This window comes from Pollachius pollachius, assembly GCF_949987615.1.
Source record: "Pollachius pollachius genome assembly, chromosome: 3".
Lineage (NCBI taxonomy): Eukaryota > Metazoa > Chordata > Actinopteri > Gadiformes > Gadidae > Pollachius > Pollachius pollachius.
In genome coordinates this window covers 29,499,836-29,521,898 of record NC_136936.1, presented here as the reverse complement: position 1 = coordinate 29,521,898, position 22,063 = coordinate 29,499,836, and the positions used below count along the sequence as shown (strand labels likewise).

The following is a 22,063-nucleotide window of genomic DNA, read 5'->3' as shown; positions in this document are numbered from 1 at the left end:
TCTGTTCCTGACTATGTCCACTAGGGGAGGACAGAGACACATCTCAGTACTATATACACACGCAAACCCCCCCCCCCCTCTGGTCCTGACTTAGTCCACTGGGGGAGGACAGAGACACATCTCAGTAGTACATACACACGATAACACACACACCCCTCCTCTGGTCCTGAGGAAGCATATCCACTAGGGGGACACACACACACACACAATACAGTTGTAACAGAAGGCTTGGGGTGAACTCTGACCTCTCTCATTGGCCCTGCTGAAGTACAGCGTGGGGGGGCAGAAGGGGAACAGGCTGGGGACCAGGGCCGACCTCTCTTCCACACCCACAGAGTCCTCCACGCTGTGAACACGAGTTATAGGAAGAGCATAGGAATTAAAACACCCTTAAGGGCACTTTATGGTTCCACGTTCACGCAACGCAAGGGCGTTACAGACCCCTTAAGTCCTTGCGGAACCTCCTTGCGTCCACCGCAAGAGCCGGACGTGTGCCTCTCAAAAATCGGAACCTTCCATCGAGGCAACGCAGCAGCAAGGACTGATTGGTCCGCTTACTAAAACCAGACGCAGAACCATAAACGTTCACGACTGCGTCGAAGCGTCTGCATGGTCATTGCGTTGCGGGAACGTGGGACCATAAAAAGGACTTTACAGTTCAAAAGGGGTTCTCCCCAACGAGGTAAATTTCAGAACAGGGCTGCTGTGTCGTCAACATAAAGTCTACGCCATCATTGGTTCCCATTTAACAGCTGTAAGGGTTCAATGGTTAAAACACACTTTATTTGAATAAGCTTCAAAAAGCTATAATATTATGATGAAGTGATATGTGGAGGATGTCAGTGTCTCTTGGGTCCCCTCTCGGTCCGGGTGACAGGAGAGCTTCAATGTAATGAACCCCCCTCTCACAAGACCGGGGGGCCAGGCCGTAGAATGGGAACACCTCCTAAGACTCCTTTATGTCTTATGATTAATACGCTGGATGGTACGGATGACCCTGCATGTTTACTAAGGTTTGGGGCATTTGGAAGGTCTGGTTGGTAGGTTGACAGAGAGAGGTCTATTGGGGAGTTCTGGAGGTCTACTGGGGAGGTTGGGTGGGGAGGTTTGGTGGGGAGGTCTAGAGGGTGAGGTTTGGTGGAGAGGTCTGGAGGTCTGGTGGGGAGGTCTACTGTTGAGGACTGGTGGAGAGGTCTGGTGGAGAGGTCTGGTGGGGAGGTCTAGTGGGGAGGTCTGGTGCGGAGGTCTGGTGAGGAGGTCTGGTTCAGCTGTACGGAGGGCCCGCTGTGAGAGCTCTCCTGTAAAACACGGTCCACTTAGGCTCCACTAAAGGAACACAACTTTGAAGGTACTGTGTCTTTCAAATGATCATCTAAACAGAACAGCTGTTTTTTGAGCAAAGCTTCAAAGAAATGGCACGATGACTGATCGGCATAAAGGAAAAATAAAAAAGAGTCTATTGCCTTGACTACTAGACTTCTATTAGGTAGAGCTAGTAGCTAGAGCTTTATGGTATATTTTCCAAAATTGAAAACACACCCGGAGAAGATCAGGAGTAAGCGGGACGATAAATATTCAACAACGATTAATCCATATTCAACATGTCAGAACATAAACCATGGAAGGAGGTGGAAAACAATGTAAATGTTTTCAACAAGGTCAAAGTCCCAGGATTGTTTATGATACACTAACGTCTTACGTCACCTGTTCCAATGAATATTCCTCACTCTAACAAACCGAGCACAATGTGTTATCCCAGTGTTGAAGGGACCAACTCACATGACAGTCATAACGGACGGATGGCTGAAGAACAGATGACTGGATGGTTTCTTCTAATCCTCTCAGATGGTGGCAGCACTAGGGTTCAGAGCCGTGATGAGCTAACCCTCGGCTGTGTGCTTCATAAAGCCAGCAAGGGGGGAGCAGGGGCATGCGCTAGCAGCACAATAGAGATCCTATCCAGTGTTGTTTGGAGAATGCACTGTGGAGCAAGGCCTTTAGCTCACACAACAACAATATGACACACAATAGAGTAGAGCTTTCTACTACTCTCTGCTCGAATTCACAGACCTATTGACAATACACTATACTGCTAGCGCTACACACTACTGCTAGCACTACACAGTGCTGCTAGCACTACAGACAGTGCTACACACTGCGCGCTACAGACAGTGCTACACACTGCTGCTAGCACTACACAGTGCTGCTAGCACAAAACACTGCTGTTAGCGCTACACAGTGCTGCTAGCGCTACAAAGTGCTTGTGCTACACAGTTTTGCTAGCACAATACACTGCTGCTAGCGCTACACAGTACTGCTAGCACTACAAAGTGCTGCTTGCACTACACACTGCTGCTAGCGCTACACACTGCTGCTAGCGTAACACACTGCTGCTAGCACAACACACGGCTGCTAGCGCTACACAGTGCTGTTAACACTGGACACTGCTGCAAGCGCAAGACACTGCTGCTAGCACTTGACACTGCTGCTAACACAACACACTGCTGCAAGTGCAACACACTGCTGCTAGCACTACACACTGCTGCTAGTGCTAGCCACACTGCTGCAGGCACTACAGACTGCTGCGAGCGCAAAACACCAATTTGCATAGCCCTTAATTACCATTACAGTCTCAAAGGGCTTAACAGGTCAAATATTTATGACACCCACCTGACCCAAGCCTTGAAAAGGGCAGGAAAAATCTCCCTAGCACTACACACTGCTGCTTGCGCAACACATGGCTGCTAGCGCTACACAGTGCTGTTAACACTGGAAACTGCTGCTAGCGCAGGACACTGCTAATAGCATAACACACTGCTGCTTGCGCTGGACAATGCTGCTAGTGCAACAGACTGCTGTTAGCGCTAGACACACTTCTGCTAGCACTACAGACTGCCATTAGCGCTAGACACACTGCTGCTAGCATTACAGACTGCTGACAGCGCAAAACACTTGGTAACGCAATTCAATTCAAATAGCCCTTAATTACCATTACAGTCTCAAAGGGCTTAATAGGCCAAATATTTATGACACCCCCCTGAGCCCCAAGAGGGCAAGAAAAAACTCCCTAGTGCCTCACACTGCTGCTAGCGCTACACACTGCTGCTAGCGCTACACAATGCTGTTAACACTGGACACTGCTTCTAGCACTTGACACTGCTGCTAGCACTGGACACTGCTAATAGCACTGGACACTGCTAATAGCACAACACACTGCTGTTAGCGCTAGACACACTGCTGCTAGCACTAAAGACTGCTGCTAGCGCAAAACACTGTTGCTAGCGCAGTTAAATTCAATTTGTATAGCCCTTAATTACAATAACAGTCTCAAAGGGCTTAACAGGCCCAATATTTATGACGCCCCCTGACCCAAGCCCCCAAAAGGGCAAGAAAAAACGCCCTAGCGCCTCAAACTGCAGCTAGCGCTACACACTTCTGCTTGTGCTACAAAGTGCTTGCGCTACACACTGCTGCTCGCACTGGACACTGCTGCTAGCGCTACACACTACCGTTAACATTATACAGTTCACACACTGCACCAATTCACTGATTTTTGATTCAGTTAGTCTTGTCGTTTTCTTAATCTATTCTCTTGGGAGTGAGGCTGTTGGAAGATTCTTGGTTATCCACTGTGAGTTTAGTGTTTATATTCCATTGCCATGCCTCCATAAGACCAATAGTAACCACCTGCAGCCCCGGAGAACAACACCCTGGCGTGACAACAACAACCCAGGCACGACGGAAGTACTCTGGTGTGACGGAAGTGATTTATTTGTGCGACTGTCAATATGCTTAATATATTGAGTAATATTCATGTTAACTCTCACTTACTTTTACTTACTTACTTTTACTTTTTCAAAAAGGGCACGGTATTATATTCAAATTTGGCAAAAAGTAAATAAACCATGGCACGGCTTTAACATGAATATTACTCAATATTTTAGAGTCTCACTTCCATGGTTGATCTTGGTTTCTGATAGCGGTGTGTAAAAAAGGTTTAAAAAATAAATCACTTCCGTCGCACCAGAGTACTCCCGTCGCCCCTGGGTTGTTGTTGTCACGCCAGGGTGTTGTTCTCCGGGGCTGCAGCTGGACCCTACTCGATAAGACAGACACTCAAAACTAGTACATGCTGCCCTCTAGTTCTACAACATCATCTAACACTTAACTATGTGTATTTACACTCTGCGTGAGGGAGTGTATATGCCTGTGGAATGTGTGCATGTATACTTACATAGGTAGTTACACATGCACATTGTGTACGCTATGTGTGTCTCACCTGTACAGAGGATCGAGAGCAGCAGCAGCATAGGGAACACAGATGATAGAAGAACAGTCAGAACTTTCTAAAAGTAAAAACACAAAACAATGTTACCTCATCTCTCCTTCTGCTCCCTTCATCCTACTTGTTACACTGACTACCTGTCTGACCTCATCCTAGTGGTTACCCTGACTACCTGTCTCCCCTCATACTACTGGTTACCCTGACTACCCGCCTGCTTCTCTTCCCCTCATACTGGTTAGCCTGACTACCTGTCTGCCCATATCCTTCTGGTTACACTGACTACCCGTCTGCTTCTCCTCCCCTCATCATACTGGTTACCCTGACTACCTGTCTGCCCTCATCCTAATGGTAACCCTGGCTACCTGTCTCCCCTCATCCTACTAGTTACCCTGACTACCTGTCTGCCCTCATCTTACTGCTTACCCTGACTACCTGACTCCCCTCATCCTACTGGTTACCCTGACTACCCGTCTGCCCTCATCCTAGTGGTAATCCTGACAGCCTGTCTTCCCTCATCCTACTGGTTACCCTGACTACCTGTCTTACTGACTACCTGTCTGCCCTGTCTATTCGTGCTATATAGTGTATATTTGATATGTTAAAGAGGTCTCATTATGCAAATTGAGTGGTTAATCATTTCATTTTGGGCTTCTACTCAAAGAAGCTTAAATCACAGAGAAAAAAAAAAAAACAGAAAACATTATTTCCAATCTGTATATTGCCACAGAACAGCTTTCACCCTTAGCCAGAAACACTTGTTTTAAGTGTGTGTCAGAGATGACACAGCTGTAAACATCACCCTATCAAACGCCTCGGTTCAGCCATACCTTTTAGTCTGATACCCAATCACAAATTCAGGCCCAAAAGGTCATATCGACCCGTAAGACTGCTGCAACACAGTAGTTATTTTGTAGCTACTACGGCTGGCCGATATACCGGTAGTAAGAGTCACCGGTATATTTTAGAAAGAGATATGTAGTTGAGACAATATCGCCATACCGGTATATTTTATTTTTATTTTGATGTTGCCTTGCGGGGGACTGCCAATTTCTTTGATGCTCCATTGTTGCGACCTCTCAATAACCCGAAAAATTCCCATTGGTCCTACAGCCCACTAGTCTGACGTCCCTTTATTTTGAAAAAAATAAACCCTCTGCTCCGACATCCCATTGTTCCGACCATATAGGCTTTTGTGGATCACATGCCATAATCTAAGATCTGAATCAACAATAACAGGCAAAATTACTTTTCTTTGATATTATGTCTCTGGTACTTCCACAATAAGTAAAGACTCGTAGTGGTGGTCATCTCGGCCATGGTCTAGAAGAAATTGGGGTAAATAAACTTTTGCTTTGACTCCCTGTAGTCCAGATTAAAGCGCGACATGGAGGGGAAAGGAATAGCTGTCCGGGGTTGTCTCTCTCCGGGGCTCTGCAGCCGGGGCTCCGCAGCCGAGGCTCCGCAGCTGAGGCTCCGCATCCCGGGCAGGAGTCCGGGAGCTCTGTTCCAGGTGACCAGTGGGGGCACGGTGGGAGTCCAGGAGTCCACAAAGGGCAACAAGCCCTTTCTCCTTCATGTCACGTTTTAATCTGGACTTCAGATTTATTTAATTTGCACTATAGTTTTTATTTAATTTTTTTAAAACTACACACTTTCACATTTTTTTTTCAAAATATCGTTATAATATCGGATATCGCCATTGTTCTGCCCCTGGCATTGAAAGTGTGTTTTTTGTAATGTATGTGGCATAGGTGGCTGTACCTTTAAGAGGGAATGCTCTAAGGGAAGGGCTGCTAGTTAGGTGACCGGAAGTCACAAGCACGTTATTCACATAGAGAGCATTCAGGATCGACAGCTTCATCAGCTCTTCCATTAAGATGCAGTTCTACATCTTCTTGTTTGTTAAAGCAACGTCTGTAAGTATTATCTTTATTTTCCATGTGTTGAATTATAGATTTACATCTTTATGCTTACTGTTTAGCTTTATTAATACTTACCTTATGTTTGTATTGTGTTTACAGTTTCACGAAATTACCATTAAACTACATGAGTAATCCTCAACACGCTGTGGAGTTTTTTGGGAAACGTTTAACTGAGTGGATAGTTAGCTTGCTCGGCTAGCGAGCCCATTACAGTGAAAAGACGGCAACACAGCTAACAAGATAGCCGAAGACAGCCATCTTACAGAGCTAAATTGCTAACTGGCTAACGGAAAGACAGCTAACAGTAAAAACAAAGAAAATGGAGATAATAAGTCCGTGAGCTCTGGCTCTTCCGGTACATCGTCCAGCTCAAAGATGTCTATGGCTGTGGCCATGGCCAAAGCAAAAGCTGAAGCAGCGCAAGCTAGAGCGGCACATTCGAAAAGGGAAATTGAATTAAAGGTAGAGCAAGCACGGATTAATGCCAATCTTGATGCATTAAACGAAGAGAAAGAAAAAGATGCTGCCATAGCGGAGGCTGATTCTCTGATGGCTGGTATGAGGTTCAAAGTGGTCAGTGAGGCTGCCAGTAAAGTATCAAAAAAAAGCAAAGAAGAGCATACTGCTGCTTACGTGGCAGAGCAAGCCAGTATAACTGGTTAATTCGCCAGCCAATATAAATGGTGACAATCCCACATTACCAAACCCACAAAGCATCAGCCAAGCCCAAGACACCACTCCTGATGAGACTACGTCATTCTACGCATCTCAAGTGTCGCATTATAGAGAGACTACACTTGACTACACACCGCAAGTCCCTCATCATATTAAAGCGTCGCCACATTATAGCCTAAATAAGCATTTGCCATCCCCTGTACATCAGCCTGTCAATGGAGCGCCCTGTAGAGTTGGATACGACCACTGTCAAACCACCAATGACCTCGCTAAATATCTGGCCCGCAGCCATCTCGTGACATCAGGACTCACTGTATACAATGAACAACCAATGAACTACTGGTCATGGAAAATGTCGTTCCATAGTGCTATTGACAACCTGGACTTGTCTGCTGGAGAACAGCACGACCTTCTCACCAAGTATCTCGGAAAATAGTCAGCAGAACAGGTTAAACGGATTAAATCGGTCAATATCAGACACCCGCCTACTGGATTGACTACGGCATTGGAGCGGCTCGATGAGCTATACGGCTCACTGGAGGCCGTCGAACAGGCCCTCTTTGGTAAACTGGAAAACTTCCCCAAAATCACAACAAAGGATCCACAGAGACTTCGAGATTTAGCAGATCTGTTGTCAGAGCTGGAAGCAGCTAAACAAGATGGCTACTTCACCGGTCTTTCATACTTGGACACTTCAAGAGGAGTCAATCCTATAATTGAGAAACTCCCACACAACATTCAGGAAAAGTGGATCTACTTCGGATCACGATACAAACGTGACCATTCGGTCAGTTTCCCTCCTTTCTCTGTGTTTGTCGACTTCATTCGCAATGAAGCAAAAGCACGTACAGACCCAAGCTTCAACCTCTTCACACAAGTTCCAGCAGAGAAAAAGCGGGAGAGGCCTATGAAGGCGCCTGTATGCGTTCACAAGACCCAAGTCTCTTCAGTGGACAAGCCTGAGTCAAGAGTAGGTAACAAACCAGCGGACCCAAGCAAACACTGCCCCCTACATGGAAAGCCTCACCCCCTGATGAAATGCAGAGGCTTTCGAGAAAAGAGTTTAGAGGAACGCAAACAGTTACTCAAAGAACACTACATCTGCTTTCGCTGTTGCTCCTCCACAGAGCATCTCGCCAGGAACTGCTCCGCCGATGTCAAATGTATGGAATGTGAGAGCACCAACCACACGACAGCACTACACCCTGGACCAGCAACCTGGAAGTCCAATTCGTCCCCTCCCACTTCAGAGCACAGCGGGGAGGAGGACAAAGCGGAGGCCCAGGAGGTCACTTCGAGGTGCACTCAAGTGTGTGGCGAAGGATTAAGTGCGAGAGCCTGTGCTAAGATCTGCCTCGTCAGTGTGTACCCCACTGGACACAGACAGGAGTCCAAGAAGATGTACGCAATACTCGATGATCAAATCTCTTTAAGCTCTCTGGGTGCTCCTACGAATACACTCTCAAGACATGTGCAGGGCTTAAAGAGACAGCGGGGAGAAGAGCCATCGGTTACACTATCGAGTCACTGGACAAGAAACTTAGCTTTCCTCTACCTACGCTTCTCGAATGCAACGAAGTCCCTGACAATCGAGCTGAGATACCTACCCCGGACGCCGCACGCCACCATACTCACCTGAAACGTATTGCAGATGAAATACCACCTCTCGATCCTGATGCTAACGTACTCCTCCTTCTGGGAAGAGACATTCTGAGGTTACACAAGGTCAGGGATCAGATTAATGGTCCAGGCAATGCACCCTTTGCCCAAAGACTGGACCTAGGGTGGGTCGTCATCGGTGACGTTTGCCTTGGAGGTGCACACAGATCACCACAGGTGAACAGCTATAAAACATCCATCCTAGAGAACGGTCGTGCTACCCATCTACAGCCATGCAACAACCAAATCAAAGTGAAAGAGGTTTTCAGTCAAGCACCTACATATCAAAACCATCCAGTACCTACCTTCGCATATAGCTTAGGAAAGCTAGCAGAAGACAGCTTAGGCCAAGCCATCTTCACTCGTACTGCCGATGATCACAGACTTGCACCTTCTATGGAAGATCTAGAGTTCCTTCACATCATGGATGCTGAGTTCCACCAAGACAGCTCCAAAAGCTGGGTCGGACCTCTGCCTTTCCGATCCCCAAGACAACGGCTGCCCAACAACAGGAGACAAGCGCATGACCGCCTCCTCTCGCTCCGCCGCACTCTGGAAAAACGACCGCAGATGAAGGCCCACTTTCTAGAGTTCATGCAGAACATGCTTAGCAGAGGACATGCAGAGATCGCTCCACCCCTGCAAGTAGGGAAGGAATGCTGGTACTTACCCCTGTTCGGCGTGTACCATCCCAAAAAGCCGGACAATATCCGAGTGGTCTTCGACAGCAGCGCATCGCATGAAGGAGTCTCACTCAACGATGTCCTGCTCACCGGCCCGGACCTGAACAACAGCCTGCTAGGCGTACTTATGAGGTTCAGGAAGGAGCAAGTAGCCATTACGGCTGACATCGAACACATGTTCCACTGCTTCGTGGTGAAGGAAGACCACAGGGACTATCTCCGCTTCCTATGGTACAGGGACAATGATCCTACCTGCAATGTCGTGGACTACCGGATGCGAGTGCACCTTTTTGCGAACAGTCCTTCTCCTGCTGTGGCCGTGTACGGTCTGAGAAGAGCGGCCAAAGAAGCAGAGGCAGAGTATGGCAGTGACGCAAGAAGACTCATTGAACGTGAGTTCTATGTTGACGATGCTTTGAAGTCGTTCGCTACTGAGGAAGAGGCCATCAGCGTTCTTGGAAGAACACAGAAGATGCTTTCAGCCTCTAACCTCAGCTTGCACAAGATTGCATCAAATCGACCAGCAGTCATTCACACATTCCCACCTCAAGATCGCTCCAAAGACGTCAACAACTTGGATCTCTTTGTCGATGACCTGCCAGTCCAACATAGTCTTGGATTGTCTTGGAACATGCGAGCAGACACCTTCACATTCCAGATTGAAAACGACAAAAAGCCATTCACTCGCAGAGGAGTGCTGTCAACCGTAAACAGTCTATATGACCCTCTAGGGTTTGTTGCACCGGTCTCTGTTCACGGAAGGCTGATACTCAGAGAGCTCACCACGCAGGCAGAGGATTGGGACTCACCACTCCCCAAAAACATGGAGATCGAGTGGACAAGATGGAAAGAGTCGCTTCAGGACTTACAGGACCTCCAGATACCTCGTCCTTACACGTCCCTCTCTACCACAGGTGCACAAGTAAGAGAACTCTGTGTTTTTGCAGATGCATCGGTGAAAGCTGTCGCAGCTGTGGCCTACATTAAGGTGACGAACCACGAAAACCAACCCGAGGTTGGCTTTGTCTTCGGGAAGGCAAAGCTGGCGCCTCAGCCTGACCTCACTATCCCAAGACTAGAGTTGTGCGCTGCTGTACTTGCTGTGGAGATAGCCGAGCTGATAGTTGAAGAGATGGATGTCACATTCAACAACATCACATACTACACAGATAGCAAGGTTGTCTTGGGATACATCCACAACCAGTCGAGGAGATTTGATGTGTTCGTGCATAACAGGGTTCAACGTATCCGTCAATCACCCTGTCTCGGCCAGTGGAAGTACGTCCATACAGACCTTAATCCAGCCGACGTTGGAACAAGAACAGCTACTCCAGCCCTCCTACGCAGCACAACATGGCTCACCGGGCCAGACTTTAAGAGTGAATCCTTGTCCACGCCTGAAACTGAAGAGAGCTACGACCTCATCGATCCTTCCTCTGACTCTGAAGTACGTCCTCAGGTGACCACAAGTATCACACATGCAGCCCTAGGTATGGTTCATCCTCAACGCTTTGAACGCTTCTCTAAGTTCAGCACTCTCGTCACAGCAGTTGCACACCTGATCCATGTAGCACACTCCTTCATCCGCCCTGTGCAAGGCGAGTGCCAAGGGTGGCACATCTGTCGTCCTACAGAGGAAGAGCTGGCAAGAGCTAAAGTGTGCATCATGAGGAGTGTTCAGAACCATTGTTATGCAGAAGAGCTGAAGTGCATAGCTAAAGGGTTCCCCATTCCATCCTCCAGCAGCCTCTGGAAGTTGCATCCTCGCCAAGACCCAGATCAACTCCTAAGAGTAGGAGGACGCACAGCACAAGCAGGTTTAAACATGAATGAAACACACCCCATCATCATCCCTGGCCAGTATCATCTGGCGACTCTGCTGGTGTGTCACTATCACGAGGCTGTGAAACACCAGGGAAGACATCTTACTGAAGGTGCAATACGGGCTGCTGGTTTCTGGCTGGTGGGAGCAAAACGCTGTATCAGCAGTCTGCTGTACAGATGCGTCACCTGCAGGAAACTGCGAGGAAAAACCGAACATCAACAGATGGCCGATCTGCCAGCAGAACGACTCCAAGTAGAACCTTCATTCACCTACGTAGGTGTTGATGTTTTTCGGCCATGGGAAGTCGTCTCACGCCGCACAAGAGGAGGACACACTAACTCTAAACGATGGGCTGTGATGTTCTCATGCATGAGTTCAAGGGCAGTTCATATTGAAGTGATCGAGGCAATGAGCACCAGCAGCTTCATCAACGCTTTGAGAAGGTTCTTTGCCATCAGGGGCCCCGCAAAACAGATTCGGTCCGACTGTGGCACGAACTTCGTCGGCGCTTCCCGAGAGCTGGAGATGGACATGACAAGTCCTACTTTCCAGAAAGTGGAAAAGTACCTGAGCACTCAGAGTTGCACCTGGGTGTTTAATCCGCCCCACGCATCCCACATGGGAGGAGCGTGGGAACATTTGATTGGCATCGCTCGCTGTATACTGGATTGTATGCTGTTGGAAGAAAAGAAATCTCGTCTGACCCATGAAGTTCTCACAACATTCATGTCCGAGGTAACTGCTGTCATGAACGCGAGACCACTCATCCCAGTGTCATCAGATCCGGAGTCGCCTCTCATCCTCACCCCAGCAATGCTCCTGCCCCTTAAAACAGGTTCTACTCCTCCTCCTCCTCCTGGCCACTTTGATGAGGCAGATCTCTTCAAAGAGGAATGGAAGCAAGTTCAAAGCCTAGCTGACATCTTTTGGAGCAGATGGAGGCGTGAATATCTCAAAACCCTGCAGCTACGTCACAAGTGGCAAGGAAAGAAGCCTTGTCTCCAAGAAGGGGACATCATTCTCTTAAAAGATAGTCAAGCAAAGAGAGATGAATGGCCCATGGGCATTCTCACCAACACCTTTCCAGGAGAAGATGGACTGGTTCGGAAAGTTGAAGTGGAAGTCGTCAAAGGTGGAACCAAGAAGACGTTCTTTCGTCCTGTTACAGAAGTTGTTCTGCTTCTGTCTCCTAAGACTGATTCTGTTAATAATGTAGAGTCTTGTAAGACCCTAAGTGGGGAGTGTTCTGCCCCTGGCATTGAAAGTGTGTTTTTTGTAATGTATGTGGCATAGGTGCCTGTACCTTTAAGAGGGAATGCTCTAAGGGAGGGGCTGCTAGTTAGGTGAACGGAAGTCACAAGCACGTTATTCACATAGAGAGCATGCAGGATCGACAGCTTGATCAGCTCTTCCATTAAGATGCAGTTCTACATCTTCTTGTTTGTTAAAGCAACGTCTGTAAGTATTATCTTTATTTTCCATGTGTTGAATTATAGATTTACTTCTTTATGCTTACTGTTTAGCTTTATTAATACTTACCTTATGTTTGTATTGTGTTTACAGTTTCACGAAATTACCATTAAACTACATGAGTAATCCTCAACACGCTGTGGAGTTTTTTGGGAAACGTTTAACTGAGTGGATAGTTAGCTTGCTTGGCTAGCGAGCCCATTACAGCCATTCAAACAAAAAATATTACGATTTGAGTTATGGTCGATATCGCCCAGCCCTAGTAGCTTTGAACATTTCAGATGTAACGTAACCATCATTTCTATTGATCTAGCCAACAACCACATGCTCGTTGACTGACCGAAGTGTATATTTTTTAATTTTTTATTTAAAGGGGAACTATGCAACTTTGGCCACTTCATCGCTGTTTTCTTGGTTTGCGCTCGCATTGAGCTCCCCCTATAGATTCGGAAGAGATATTTTACAACACTGTCGTAACAACTCGTTGACGACCCTTCCCCATCCACTTCTACGCTAGCCATGTGCATTTGTTTTCAAAGAAGCCGGCGAATGCGTGGAGCCATGGCCGAGGTAGATGTTCATAAAGACTGGACAAGGTTATACATTTCGAAAGGGTGTATGTGTTAGAACAATAAACCCATCCTTTTTTATAGTTGACGGGGAGATGTTATATCCTGGATTAGAATTGTTTTATCTTTGGTTGTTGAACAGAACGATCAGTGTAAGAGTGTTGGCCAACATAATACATAACGATAGCATGAACAATTTGCGCAGCAATCGTACATTTATGTATCTGCTCAAGTACGTCACTTGTGTACGGATTTACAGGGAAATGGATTCAGAGATCGAGACGGTATGCTGTCGCTAATCCCCGCAGGAGAGTTGTCATAGGCAGATGCTGTGTCTGGAAGATTAGGTAGACATTTATCTTTATCTGTAAATGCTTGCAAATAAACACTATAAATAAATATTATTATATATGGTTTTAAGATGTTTCCATTGTTTTAAAAAACAGATGTTTTCACCACCTTTCTTTCATTTGTTTAATAATACACACTTTGGTTAGAAAAATATTTATTTAGGATTTTGAAAGAAATGCAAGTGACAGTTCATGGTTCATAGTTTGTTTTTTGCCTTACGGCTATTGTGTAGCATCTTCTTGAGGGTTCTCTGTATTTCCTCGTGACACTTGTACCAGCACAAGTTCGGATGTGGGTGGCGGCTGTACCGGGGCAGGCAGGCCGAGCCTTCTTGGGTCATCAAGCATCAAGCCTCATAACAATGCTGTTTGCCAACGCTTGTAACTAAGAAAAAATACAAAGCAATCTTTTTACAGATCATGTTTACATGAACATGTTTACAAGCGGGGAACTACACCAAAGTTATAACATGGCTAAAGCTATAACGGAGGTTCACGTATCGTAACAGTTCTGTTTCCGACGAATATTTGCTAACTAGCAGCTCTCGTGCAGGGTACTGCATTATATGGCCAGCCGGACATATCAAATGATATAGGCTATACACTCTTGGAAAAATCGGAGGCATTCGAATAGCGGTCAAGTGATCTAAATAAACAAGAACCTGGATTCAGGGATTGAGCCTGTATCTGGGGTAGGAGACAGACGAAAAGCAAAACAACCCAGAAAGGTAATGTGTTTGGTAGTGAGTACGTTAACACCCCAGCAAGCAAGCAAGGTAGAAACATACAGGGCTCACAACAAAACGGTCGAGCAAACACATTTTTACAGAGACTATCAACATCAAAAAGCCACAATACAAAGTTTACCCCAGGGTACTTACAATTTCAAGAGCAACACGGCCATGGAAAGTCGGCATCCGAATGCTGTCTTATTTTTCTTTCAGTTGACGCTATTCCTGAGAAGCTCACCCAACGTTTAATCGTGTCTGGGCTCTCTGTCGGTCAGTCTCCCTTTTCTCTTCTTCTGTTTCTCTGACATTGGGTTTCTCTGTCTCTTTTTAGTCGGCTGATCCATGATGAATGTAACAATTCCTTCGCTACTTGTGTTTATATCGAGCCGGTTCTGTGTTTGTGGGTCTGTAGCACCGTAAAGCAATTTGGTGCTTCACGAGACCTGAGACTCCCGCGAGAGTGGGCGGCAGGTCGCCGGCAGAAACTTTCATATTCCCTTTTTCCGCCAAGATGAGCAATTGACCCATAAAGTGTTATAGAACCATCACAATGACTCTTAACCTGTTATATTAAGGTAAATTAAGCCAAAAAAGTTGCATAGTTCCCCTTTAAGTGTAAACTGCGCCAGAATGCACAGCAAAGTAGAAAACGTCAACAGTTACAAAAGGTGACTCACATTTAGGTTAATCAATTAGTAAATTACAGTGAGGTTGTTGTCACTGATAACAGCGTCTTCTAGACAGGGCGATGCCAGAACCCCAATGGCCTACTCTCTATCTAGCTTTGTATGAGGATATCTTCCGTGACTTGGTGTAATCACAAAGAGACGGTAAATGCTAAATGCAAACAAGAGATGTTTTCTGTAGGAGAACTACCATTGGCGTGGACTCTGAGTTTTGTAGATTAGCAGACACATTGAAGCACAGGGAAAAACTGAAAAAGCATAATATGACCCCTTTAACTGTGCTGACATTAATACCCTACATCAGGGGTCAGCAACTGGCGGCCCGCAGGCCATAGTTGGCCAGCAAGACATAATATCTGGCCCGCCAGATTATTCTGAAGTTATATTAATTTTATTTATTTATTTTTTGTATATCTATACCTGTTAGCTTAAAGGTAAAGGGCTGGATACAGTGAACTTTTTTTTCTTTCACAACCGTTTTTGAATTTAAATGTATTTTGAATTTAAATGTATGTATGAATCCTGCTACTACTCCCGGAAGGTTAGAGACACACTCGTCACGGTCACGCATAAGCTGCGAGGGGCTGAGCGGGAGTTATTGGAAACTATGCAATATGAAATGAAACGGAACCCCCCTCTATGGCCTATATACAACAACCATGGCGACCCAACATTACGTATTTTTGTGTGACACTGCACGCAGAGAAAGGCAGGAGCTGTTGACAAAAGTCCACAAAAGATTTGAGACGACAAGCTCTGAGGCTGTTTAACGCAAGTAGAGTCTCTGATGAGGCTAATTCGCCTACAGCTCTTCTAACGGTGAGTAGGCTAGGAACGGAGGTTTGTGTGTGTGCGCAGTCAGTCAGCACCCACCATGGTGTGTGTATATGTGCGTGTGCTTGCAGTCAATCAGCACCCGCTGTGGTGTGTGTGTGTGTGTGTGTGTGTGTGTGTGTGTGTGTGTGTGTGTGTGTGTGTGTGTGCAGTCAGTCAGCACCCGCCGTGGTGTGCGTGTGTTGTGTGAAGTGTTGGTTGGCTGCTTTTTTAGGTGCGCACTAATGCCCTCTCCCCAGCATAAGGCCTTTCTACACTGCCAAGCCGGTTTGGTCGAAGCTTGGCACGCCCGACGATTTCACCGTCTTATCTCAAGTTTCCTGTGTAAAACCGAGTGGTAAAATCCCCCGTTCGTCACGGCGCGGCCTTTCTTGGTTCACTGGAGAAGGTGGGGCTGCGCACGGAGTCTAGACCTCTTTAGAATAATTTGCATATTCCCAAATGTCTTTTTTTTATGAATGAAGACACCCGCATGCTGAGTTCACGTCTGAGTGTAAGTGCAAAAACGCCAACATATTCTTTATTTTGCTGACCACTTGTTTTTAATCCCGACAACAGCCTCATAAGGACAGTTCCTCTTCATCTCTCTCGTAGATCACACCATCCCCCCCGCGCAGCGAAAAAGGCGTGCATAAGACGGCCTATACACTGCCAAATATGCCGACAGGAAAGGAGGAGCGGCGTTACGCGTGGCCTTTGCATAATGACACCCTTTCTACGAACACTTTTACCTGGCACACTCCGCTGGAAAACCAGGCTGACAACGGCACAAATTTTTCACTTTATCTTCATATTTAGGGTTAAGAGTTATGGGGGACGAGATCAGCAAATAAAGTCATTCAAATACCAACGGGATGTCCCCCGCTCAGCTACATTATTAAATAATTTATTTTGCTTTTTAATGCAATAATCGCAATCACGTTTTTTGTTTATAACGTGATCAGGCATGACATTTACGTGATTAGGGCATACACTTGTGTATATGTATGTCTTTTAAGAGTCTTCTAGTGCTTGGTAGGCATATGACTAAGCCAGCTGACGGTTCTGCATCGCAGTTCCAGATGCACTTTCATTAATACATTACTTGAACTAGCCTTTGATAATGTTCTGGCCTGCCACTTACTGGCGGGAAAAAAATGGCCGAGGCCAAGCTTAGTTGCCGACCCCTGCCCTACATGCAACCATGTAGTGTATTCATGTATGTTGAATCATGTGTGTTTACCGTCATCATCGCATCCTTTCTCCACCTCAGGAAACTCTTCCTCTTCACCTTCCATCTGCATAGCAAAACACTCTTTTCTACACACACACACACACACACACACACACACACACACACACACACACACACACACACACACACACACACACACACAATTCATGTCACCAACTGAACTAGATGTTAAAGTTACCAACTAAACCAGTTTAAAAGGTAACCTAGTAGATCAATTGTAGAGTACATCATCTAACCAGTTGTAAATCAGATTAAAGAGTTGATCCGACTCACCCAGAGAGCTTCGCGCCTCCGTCATACTCCTCCCCCCCGAGGGGGGGATGTGGGGAGAAAGATGCAGATAAGGAGGGCATGGTCAGCTTGGTCAGATGGATGGCAGAGATCTGATTGGCCACAGCCCCCACGGCGGCTCCAGCAGGACAGGAAGCAGGTTCTAGTAAGAGAACAGGTAAGCTTTAAGCGAGGAGCTCTTGAATACGCAGGTGAGGTCTCTGGAGGAGCTAAAGACTTGGTACCATCTGAGTCAGCCAGACTAGCCCAAAGACTAGGTGAGAGGTCCCTAAATGAACAGTCCACCGTGTCAGTGAACCAGCAGATGGGAGGAACGCCAGAGTGGTCCCATAACTTTCCAGGACTACTTCATTGTTAAGAGTCTTCTTAACCTCTACTAAGTATTGAGTTAACAGGGTCAGCTTACGGAATGCTGGCCAGTGACTGGCGCATTAGTTTAGACATGAGTGATTGACATCCCTGGTGAAGAAACACCAGCCGTGACACCATCCTGATGACGTTACATCACTTCCTGTCTCTCTACAGCAGTGATCGCCAACCCGTCGATCGCAATCAACCGGTCGATCTTTGAGACTCTCCCTGCAACTCCCGAAAAATTATAGAAAAAAATATGCCAATGTTCAATTTTGGAAGCGCTTCACTCTTGATCAGTGATGGGAATAACGGAGTTATAAATAACAAATCTCTCTCTCTCTGAATTGCATTAATGATGACGATTGGCTGAGGTAACATCTCACGATAAGCCAATCAGAGGTGTTGTTTACACATTCGAAAGCATGCAGAGTTGGACACAAAACGACACAGGTGAGTCAACAAGAAGCAGGAATGGTTAGCCCAAATAATAAAAAAAATTGCCTTCTTTAAATGGAAGTATAGCCATTACTTTTCCCTCCAAGAAATTATTGGAACGCGTGTAATCGTGAAATACATCAGAGGCCTATCATGAGCCAAGAAAATAAAAATAAAAATCGCATCACATTTGTGAATTCTCTGTCTATCACTTGATATAATTTCTTTAGGGTTCCAAATGGCCCAATTTACCAGTGACCCACGTAGGCACCATGACACAACAGCCTATCACAAAATGTAGAGGAATGTTTTGGCTTGTGGTTTCAACCGATTGAAACGAGAGGCCTGAAGGTTGTCGTTGCTGGTTGGCAAAATGTCGGAAAATAAAAAGTTTGAGAATGGCGCGCAAAAACGCAGACTGCAAAGGGAGAAGGAGATTCGGGATAAAGAATTACTGAAAAAGATCCCGAAGCTGACTGGATTTTTCAAACCTTATGATGAAGAAGGCAAGTCAACATTAACAAGTGGCAACGGTGCGGCGATAGCCAGCGGCGATGCCGGTGACCGAGCCCCGCTAACCAGCGGTGACTTACAATGTGTGTGTGTGTGTGTGTGTGTGTGTGTGTGTGTGTGTGTGTGTGTGTGTGTGTGTGTGTGTGTGTGTGTGTGCGTGTGTGATGGATTCCCAAGGCCCGCCGAGGCCGAATAGGAAGCTCATACTTGTTAATATGCTGTTATTAGCTGTTTTTGTGTTTCTGCACATCGGATCACGTTTTCTTTTGGTAATATGGAGGTAAAACAAACTTTCATGGAACATGGTTTTATAATCACCTTGTCTATCCTTAAATTATTTGGTCACCTATAATCTACTAATATATATTGGGATGTTACGTGGCTCAGAGAGGGTCACTAATATGTTTTGCACTCTAGACACATGGTATTTACATATGGGGGCCTATGAAACCTCTCAGCCCAAGGGCCCAATGGCAGGTTAAGGCAGGCCTGCTTACAGTGCACAGTATTAATAGGCCTACATTCATGTGAACCTTGGGCTTGCATAGTACCCACAGCCAGGGCTGGAATGTCAGGTGTAATATGAATGACAGCCAGTCTAAAGTCGTTGTGCACCTCCAGTCTGTTGCGCGCTTTTGTTTTGATGGCGACAAGTGCGCTGAATGGCAATAATGCATTTGCGAATTGATGGGACTGACCTGTTGCTAAGCTCCGCCCTTAAGCCCAGTTCAGACTAGGGATGGGCATGATTAATCGACTAATTGATCGTCAACAATTTCGTCGATTACGTAAAGTTTTCATCGATTAAACTAATGCAGTGTGCAATTAAACATTTAACCACACGGGGGCAATATTTGAAAAAAACAAAAACGCCACAGGCCTGCTCGGTCACCTGCGAGTCTGTGTGTTTCAAAAGTAATCATGAAGCGGACGAGGCCACGGCGAAGTCTGGTGTGGGACCATTATGATTTAAAAAATGAATTAGTTCACTGCAAACACTGCAAAGCTGTGTTTAAGTACAACACGGCCACGACTCAAATGATGTACCACTTGAAAAACGTGCATCCGACCCTGGTTAGTGGCGGTGCATCGTGCTCTCAGTCTCAGCCTAGCATCGACTCGAAAATCCATAGACTGGAGCTGAAGTTGTGTGAGTTACTGGTTCTATTTTCAGAAGCTTTGTTACTAAGCCTTCTTTCTCTGCCTTTTTTTTAATATATTTTGCGTTACATTTGGCAAAGCCTGTCCGAATTAAGTATAATATATTTTTGGTTAAGTTATAACATGATTGTTTTTTTTATATTATTATTGTTATTATTTTGGGAAGAAACTAGGGTTGTGTTTATTTTTAGTTATGTTCATGAGCACCGGCTTCGAGCTGCAGGCTCCGTTGCTTAGAGCAGAGTAGCGCATAACTATTGAACGGATCTGGTTTAACTGAGTTGTTCATCTAATAATAAAGATCCCAATGAGGAAAACACGCTGTTTTTGTATTTTCATTGCATTTTGAATATAGCATATAAATACTAATGCAATATCACACGAGAGGGAGTGCGTTGTATCAGCACGGCTGTGATTGTGCCGAAGATAATCACAGCCGTGCTGATATTCACCACAACAGCACGACCTCGAGTGTGATATTGCTTTTATACAACAGTTCTACAAGCACCATTAATTAGTTAACATTTGTTTGTTTATTTAATGATTTATTTGGCACCGCCAACACAAATGGATCCGCGACTGGGACTGAACTGTTGCCAAGCAACACACAAACTAGCTAGCAGAACATAAACAGCGGAGTGATACATGTATAGTTAAAAGTCCCGGTGTTGTTATACTTGGTCGGAACTAAATTTTAATGTAAAATATTAACGATTAATCGACTAATTGATCGTTAATTCTCCCGACGATCGACTAAGACAACTTAATCGAATGCCCATCCCTAGTTCAGACCAAAGATTTGCCTCGCAATGACTTGCAACTTGCGACGAGACGGGCTGCGACGTTCTAAAAACTGGGCAGTTTACACAGGTGCACCGGGCGGCGATGTCAGGTGGTTTCCCTAGCAACTATGAACACTCTGGCAACACTCTGCTGAGAGCCACAACAGCATCACGCTAAAAAGTAGCCTTAATTAGGTTTGCGATTAGGTTGCTTGAGCTAGCACCCCAATTTACCCTCCCTGACCCTACACAAATTGGCGGTTTTTTGGGTTTCATTCTGATGTAAATGCGACGGCTCCGCGGTTGTGGGGGGGGGGGGTTCGGGTAGAGGTGTTGATGCCGCGCTCTGTCTCCACAGAGACAACGCAGCAATATCATCATGAGCAGTTCTAACTGAAGAGAAAGTGAAGCCGCGAGCTACTGATCATGTGAGAGAAGATGATGCTGTCGCATTAAACAAAGACGTTGAAAGATGGTGCGATCTACGAGAGAGACGCAGAGGAACAGTCCTTAGGAGGCTTTTGTTGGGATGTAAAAACAAGTGGTCAGCAAAATAAAGAATATGTTGGCGTTTTTGCACAGGTAAATAGTTTGTTTAAAAGTTTTGACTATACCCTAGAGATAGACCGATGTTTTTTTCAGGGCCGACACGATACCGATTATTAGTAGTCAAGGGGGCCGATAACCGATATTTGGAGCCGATATTAATTTACAGAAAAAGGGAAAATATTGGCGTCAAAATTTTGAATAATACAAACTCCAACACTTAACTTCATTTAAATGCCTTTAAGCATATGTTTAATAAACACAACACCTTATCAGATTTGCAACATAACACAATTTAAACAAATAAATGGCTCCCTAAAATTTTCCTGAACTGAACTAAAATGTTAATCTTTTACGTTTTAAGATCAAACAAAAAAAAAAAGTGAAGGGTGTTCTAATGAAGTAAACTGAAAATTTAAATAAATAGTTCCCTAGTTAAACAGCCATTATTGCCCGACCAGTTATCTCTCAGACAGACGGTGCTTTGCTGTCAGTTTCTGCAGCTTCTCATGTGGCTTACGCGCGCACACACACACTATTCTCTAGCCATCCCCTCACCTTGCTTCCCTGCAATAAAACTAACTGAATTTCTCTCTCTCTCTCTTTACTTTTATCACTGACTATTTCCCTATCAATAGTATCAGCAACCTTGTTTCAAGTGATACAGCATCTTCACTTTAATAATCAGTGTTTATCATAGGAACAGACAGCTGCTGCTAACATATTGGGCCTCACAGTAACGTTAGTAGTCGTGAGTTGTAGAGTTTCGCTACAGTCTGATGAGCATCTAGAGCCAGAGAAGGAGAAAGCGGACTGCTGGGCTAACGTTAGGCTAAAAGCTAATCAGCCTTGACCTTAAAGCCTAAGGGCTCGAGGGGCTCCGTGGTTACGCAGTTGGATAGCGCATTACGCAGTTTTAGAAGTATAACCACCGCTTAACGTGCTTCCCTGCAATAAAACTGGACTGAATTAAGTTTATTAGGTTTTTACTCTCTCACTCACACACAGACTTCTACTATCATGGAGTATTTCCATATCGATATTATCAGCAGAGTTGC

The 22,063-nt window shown here is 45.6% G+C and overlaps 1 protein-coding gene across 2 annotated transcripts in view; it reads right to left on the bottom strand.

Moving 5' to 3' along the window:
* The window catches only part of ttll4 (tubulin tyrosine ligase-like family, member 4), a 100,513-nt gene that overhangs the window by 53,791 nt on the left and 24,659 nt on the right, over positions 1-22,063 (bottom strand). Inside the window, exons 4-7 of one of the 2 annotated variants that reach the window (XM_079733501.1) lie at positions 17,197-17,356; positions 16,912-16,988; positions 4,280-4,346; positions 246-346 (exon numbers count right to left, since the gene is read on the bottom strand). In XM_079733501.1, the coding sequence (XP_079589627.1) occupies positions 246-346; positions 4,280-4,346; positions 16,912-16,988; positions 17,197-17,356 (405 nt within the window). The remainder of the gene's footprint in view (positions 1-245; positions 347-4,279; positions 4,347-16,911; positions 16,989-17,196; positions 17,357-22,063) is intronic. The other variant, XM_079733502.1, reaches the window with a different exon arrangement.